Raw genomic sequence first — 6,950 nt, forward strand, 5'->3', positions numbered from 1 at the left:
TGGACAGTCAGGTTCCTTGAATGGTTAGTGAAGTTGCTGTAAACGTNTTGATCGTAGTCCGTAAAAGTTAGGATGCGTTTTAGTGCTAGAAAAATGAGTTTAATTTCTGTTATTATTCCATGTCTAATATTATGAATTACAACGGAAATTAAACATGCATCTTATTAAGATCCATTCAGAACTTTACGACATTAATTTTTCAGTTCAGATAGTACATTGCCTTTATTTCCATAATCCTATATGTGATAGTTATAGATTAGTGACTGCGATTATTATAGACTAAATCAAGATAAGAGCTTTGTGGTTTTGTTTTAGACCGTTATGGTAGTTGTTATAAGGAAGTATTTTATCAGTGCATAATGACGTTTATTCACGCTTTTTTGAGCGAACTAGCTGGTACTGTCATCCTCTTTCTCCAAGTCTTAAAAAATTATGATTTGCAATAGTTACATTTTGTAGTTGAGCTGAAAGCTAAAGTTACTAGCTAAATTCTCATAGGGCACGTATAAGATTAATCTTACCGGTCTTCTGTAATATTTCTAGATAAAATTCCAAAGAGTCCACCCTCTTTAAGCGACGCAGCTCTGCAAGCACTAGAACATTGTCGTGTAGATTTTGAGAGAAAAAATCCATATAACGACATCAAGCAAATTTTACGATACGAGCGTGTCTTAACAAAGGCAGAAATTGACAATATAGATGGAAAACAAAATATAGCTAATCGATCTGTAGCTTTAATGGAAATCCTTTTAACTCGTGACGATGACGATATTTTAGTAGTTTGCGACGCATTAGAAAAGTCCCCTGTACGTTCATTAAATACTTTAGGAAAAAGAATGAAGCGTAAGTTCGAAGAATTCAAGTGTTGAAATAGTATTACCTGCTCGCACATTCAGCAAAATTTTTGACCTTGAAACTAATTTTAAATTAATCAATTCCAAATTAATAAGCAGCAACTATATTATATCCCAAAATAATCTAATTGAGGAATATAAAATATAGATTTTTTGACTTAGCGATAATATGTAGCAGCATGGGCTAATTGTGTCATCTTAGTTATTCAGTGAAAATAAAACATTAAAGTAACGTCAGCATAGAAAATAGATTAAGTTAAATTTTAAAATTTTATAAACCTTATAAGCGGTAGCAAATAGGTTAATGATAAAGTTTCTAACCAATTTACTGAAGATTTAGAAATATAGCGGACATAACCGATTTCATGCCTTTTAACTAGTTGTAGCAGCTAATATCGAAGGGATGATTTAAGATAAATAGCACATCCTTAACCTAAACTTTATTCTACTTTGTAGCCTTAATCTCTCTCACGTTCTGTAATAGTTACATAATTAGTATGTTACCTTCTTTCTATATATGGTTAAATATCACGATGTTATCACGTCATACGTATATAGATGTAGTTATGGTACTATATCAAGGTTATCTATATATGTATTCTCATGTTGTCATACTTGGCATGATATCCTATTTGTAATGTCTAAACTAGGGAAACCTTTCTGTTAGTGATGATCTTGTGATCTACGTCAGTAGATCAAAGGTCACAATAAAGAAAGTATATAAACTCTTTATTTTAACAATAAAGTTAGTTCTTCAACTTAATTACTGGGTCTCCTAGCTGAGTGCAGATCTAGTACTTGTTACAAAATTTGGAAGTTGTAACAGTAAGACATTTATTTATACTTTTTTTTGAGCGAACTAGCTGGTACTGCCATTCTCTTTCTACAAGTCTTAAAGAATTATGATTTGCAATAGTCACATTTTTGTAGATGAGCTGATAGCTAAAATTACAAGCTAAATTCTCATAGGGCATGTATAAGATATATCTTATCCGTCTACTGTAATATTTCTAGATGAAAATCCAGATAGCCCACCCTCTTTAAGCAGCGTAACACCTCTTGCATTAGAGCATTGTCGTGCAGAATTTGAAAGAAAAAATTCATATGACGAAACAAGGCAAACTTTGCGACGCGAGTTTGTCTTAATTCCGGCAGAAGCTGAGAATATAAATGGAAAACAAAATACAACTGATCGATCTGAGGCTTTAAGGGAGGATTGTAGGAGATTTCTAAATGATTCTAAGGCATCTCTTGAACGATTAGATTCCACGAATGGTTAGTGCAGTTGCTACAAACGTTTTGATCGCAGTCCGTAAAAGCTAGGATACGTTTTAGTGCTAAAAAAATGAGCTTAATTTCTGTTGTTATTTCATATCCAATATTCTGAATTACAACGGAAATTAAATATGCATCTTATTGATATCAGTCCAGAACTTTACGACATTAATTTTTTAGTTTCGTTAGTACATTGCCTTTATTTCAATAATTCTATATGTGATAGTTATAGATTAGTTACAGCGATTGTTATAGACTAAATCAAGATCAGAGCTTTTTTTCTTTTCGATCGTTATGGTAGTTGTTATAAGGAAGTATTTTATCAGTGTATAAAGACATAAGACATTTATTCACACCTTTATAAGCAAACTAGCTGGTGCAGTTATTCTCTTTCTCCAAGTCTTAAAAAATTTAGCAAATTCAAGCAAATTTTACGACGCGAGAGTGTCTTAACATCAACAGAAATTGAGAATATAAATGGAATGCAAAATCCAGCTGATCGATCTGTAGCTTTAATGGAAATACTTTTAACTCGTGACGATGACGATTTTTTAGTAGTTTTTGACGCATTAGAAATATCCCCTGCACGTTCATTAAACACTTTAGGAAAAAGAATGAAACGTAAGTTCGAAGAATTCAAGTGTTGAAATAACATTACCTGCTTATTCAAACCTGTAATTATAATGCCTTGTAAGTGTGAACGGCGTAGGTATATAAGCCGTCGCTTTTCAATACAATAAAGAGAGAATAGGAGTTAGTTGTTAATTTTACAATAACTTCAACTACATGTACACTGTATAATCTCTTGTCTTCGATGCTTATTGAGAGTAGTACGAACATTCAATAGGGTTGTTAGTATTAACTCTAGATAGTAATACACAACAGTACCTATGTAGCTTAATGAAGGTTAGCTCTTAGAATTCATCTACATAAGTTAAATAGCAGAAAATTTTACCTACATTACTTGAATGATGCCATGATGAAGTTAATAACTTTGGATTTGTGTAATAATTGCAGCCATAGTCTGTTTCTTTTCTTGATTACGGAGGAAAATAACTTATAATTGAATGGATGCGTAAAGTGAACTCAATAACCTGTTACGAAGTAACTTGATCATGGCTTCTGTAATATATTTTCGATAAGGTTGCTCATCTAGGATTATGTTGGCATTAATTTATCTATGACGTCTTGCGTGTTTTTAATAGATAAGTGCATAGATACGTAAATTGATGAAATTGAACTTAAAATTGACTGTTTTATCGATAAAGTTCGATTTAGTTTTGCCTAAAGAGACTAGTGGCGCTACTGTGCCTCCTAAAAATCAGCTATCGTCAGCATTTAGAGTCATAATATAGGTAGATATCGGGAAAGACAAGCCTGATGGTAAAGTTGTAGTGTTAGTTTGCCGTAATAATTTTTCTCTCGTAACAAATTTAGATCGCAATACCGCCATATCCAAGTATGGATTTAATAATGTTACTTGATCTTTGTTTTTGGCACGTACTGTGCAATTATACATGTCTCACGTACGTAATATACACATTCTCTTAAATATTCGGTTAATATGATAGTACTGAGTATCATCTTTATAGTGACATAAATAATCAGATAATTTTTTGTTAACCAAAGTGAATAATAAGGTAGAATCGATTTGCATTAGCGTAATTAGTGGAAATGCTTTAATTATTGCTTACTCTATAGCACCTCAGAACCTAGTTCTGAAGTGATGGATGGCATGACCAATTATTTTATGAAGTTGTATAGTTTGGTGGTTCAGCTAGAGTATTTAAATATAACTAGCTATTTATGAGCTACGATGTTAGCAAATGATGCATTTGGTTGGGCACATACTTTATCCACATAATGCTAGTTAAAAAGTAGCGACCAGACCTCTCTGACATCTAGAAATTATATTTGTAGTCCTTACATGTCACTAAGTGACATCCGGTGATTTTTCGATTACAAAACATTAACTATTGCTGCATCTACTATTGCAAATTACACTTGCGTTTTACACTTGCATGTACGCGAGCGGAATAATCAAATATAATTCAAATAAATCGCACTGGCCGTGGTCTATCGAATTCAAACGAGCAGCTTCTCTAAAATATATACAGTTGTACGTCATACGGTACATCGGACAAAAAGAATTACTTAGCGCAAGCAGTAAATTTATAAGGACTATAGAGGTGTTGCAATGCTCCTTTTTTGGCTCACTAATCTCAGTAGAAAAATAAAGGTATTCTGTAATAGCAGAATGCGCGATAGTTCCAGTTTTCTGAATAAGTAAAATTTTTAGACATCCTGTTACCTGATTTATGGTAAAATATACTAAACGTTAGAAACAACGATTTCATAAAAACTTGGGATCAATAAGTTTTACAGAAAAATCATACAAGTAATTAAGTGGCAATTATTTGTATTGCATTAACTGCTTTTTCCTCCATTATTGTTGTTAGCATTAGACAAAGCGATTACAATTACTTCATGATTAAGAAATTGCTTTGCTATTATTTATCTTATTTTGGGAGATATCATTCTATTGGGTCAGAAACTTAAATAACACCATACAAGTATGTTAATAATGTGCAGTGTTTAATTGTAAATATTCAGAGTTTGAGAGGTAGTAAACTTAAATCGTCCTAACCATCGCCTATCGAATTTAAAGGAGCTGTTTCTTTAAATAATCTTGAGTACTACAGTTATAAGACGCATCGAATATCCTTTTATCTTTTATACTATAAAAGGAAAGAGAGCTTTGCATATGACGGCTATAGAATCAAAGGATATACTTACAAAAAAGTTACTTTAAGGTATTAAACTGTTCGTATAGAAGGTCACCATCGCCTTTAGAAGTGCGAAAGTCTTGATATTAAAAACTTATTCCATGAAAACCTATAAACGCTATACTAAAGAAGTAAATACGCTGCCATATTGTTTTCGCATGCATATTTAATAAAGTGAACTACCATGTACTAGAACCAACCTCGGTCAAGGACTGCCACTGTAAGTATAGTATCTAGTAATCCATGCCAGTGTAGTATATATTGTCATGGACTACTAGAAGAACACCTTGACTGAACCATTTCGTTATGAAAGTACTTTAGTAGGCACTGTCGATTTTAAATTGACTAATTTTTTACTAAATTAAGTAATATTACGTTGAATCTTATTATCCGTTACCAAGTTCTGCTTGGAAACAGTTATATAAGATCATTCGATGTGATTGCAATTAGTGCCCGTGATTTAAATGACAGGCACAGAAGATCCATACTACTGCAACTTTGGAAGTAGACATTTTTCGCTCTTGATGGCCTCTGTTGGTAAGAAACGCCTGTCCGTCCGACAAGTTCCTGTTTGACTAAATACTGTACTGTACACTAGTACAGTACAGTATATTGTAGCGTACGATATACAGTATTCCACTGTAATGTGAATACTGAATGTATTTTCTGGCATTTGAAAATAAGGTATCAAAATCTAACTTTTCAACCTGATGAAATATTAATTTGCTATCAATCGATACCTTCGATAATTTAGAATTGAAATAATGCAATCAAAATCATTAAAAAAGTGAATTGAGGGTTAAAATTGAGTTCGAAAATGACATAGCTACAATACAAAGTTCAATTTCGATCCAAACCTTAACACAAAAGTGTGAAGCACGCGTAGATTGTACTGTGGTGGACTCATACGTTATTAAATAAAACGCGGGAAGCATGCTTTTAGTTAATATTGATTGCAGAATTGAATCAACAAGAGCTATCATACAACTAATCCAGACTCAATCATATATTTTGTTGCATTTAAATACTAATGTTAAGTAGTCCATAGAAGAATTTATTAAACATTTACTTATTACTAAATATAAATTTATTTTCAAGTGTTTTTATCGTAATCGAATTTTGCATTATTATGTAAAATTCATCATTTTTTCAATGCTACTAAATAACTTTTCTAAAGTCTTAAAAATTTTTTGTATGGCCTCCTTAATTAGCAAAAGTCTTTGGCTGTCCCTTTTGTTATAATACTTTATATTTTTCTGTTGCTTTAAAGCTTTAAGAGTAATTTAGTAATTTAAAAAAGAAGCTACTAAGCTATTTGCAATAGTTATAGAAGAGTATCTCGCCAACAAAAGTAGCGTTGCTTTGTGCATAATAATACAACAAAAATAAGTGGAATTCGAAATAATTTCTGGAGCCATGTAGATTGTGTAGTATTTATGATGGTTAAATGTTTTTCTAAGCCATCTTACTGAGAAACATAAGCGATTAAATGGACAATAAAAAATAACATATCGTGAAGATTTAAATAAAGCATAAATTATAAAGTAAAAATTCCTTTTCATTTTAATCTACTGTTGTTCTAACAATCAACCGTGGACAGAATGTTGACATTTAGCAGTGCGGAAATTCCAATTGGAGCACCGGTAATTCTTTCAGACTGTTAACTTAAAACCAAGATTTTTTTTTGCTTGAAGGATAGAATAACGGAGAATATCTGATATACCAAAATTAATACTAAAATCTTAAAAGTCCTGTTCTCACTCACGGTTACTACATCTTCACTTAAAAAAACCAAGTGCTGAACCACTTAAATAGTTAACATACAAAGTATTACTCCATTTGGTACGTATGTAGTAGACTTGGAATGACCGTATCGACTATGAATTTCTGGAGATTATAATTTAAGGGATAGCATCTTACAATAGGCATGATAGAGTCAGGAAGGGATAGAAACTACCGTACTTAGGATATTGAAAATTTAGAATACGGTGTATGCTCTAAGAAATGGCAGCATGTAATATAGCTAAAGGCATTA

The 6,950-nt window shown here is 32.0% G+C and overlaps 1 protein-coding gene across 1 annotated transcript; it reads left to right on the forward strand.

The window, feature by feature from the left end:
- Nucleotides 1–359: 359 nt before the first annotated feature.
- TRIADDRAFT_62689 (uncharacterized protein) lies at nucleotides 360–2,776 on the forward strand (the record flags this gene model as incomplete). Its single annotated transcript, XM_002118633.1, has 4 exons — nucleotides 360–396; nucleotides 544–843; nucleotides 1,869–2,129; nucleotides 2,592–2,776. The coding sequence occupies 4 exons, from the start codon at nucleotides 360–362 to the stop codon at nucleotides 2,774–2,776; spliced, it is 783 nt and encodes a 260-aa protein (XP_002118669.1).
- Between the last annotated feature and the right edge of the window lie 4,174 nt (nucleotides 2,777–6,950).

Source organism: Trichoplax adhaerens, genomic scaffold (assembly GCF_000150275.1).
Source record: "Trichoplax adhaerens TRIADscaffold_326 genomic scaffold, whole genome shotgun sequence".
Classification (NCBI taxonomy): Eukaryota; Metazoa; Placozoa; class Uniplacotomia; order Trichoplacea; family Trichoplacidae; genus Trichoplax; species Trichoplax adhaerens.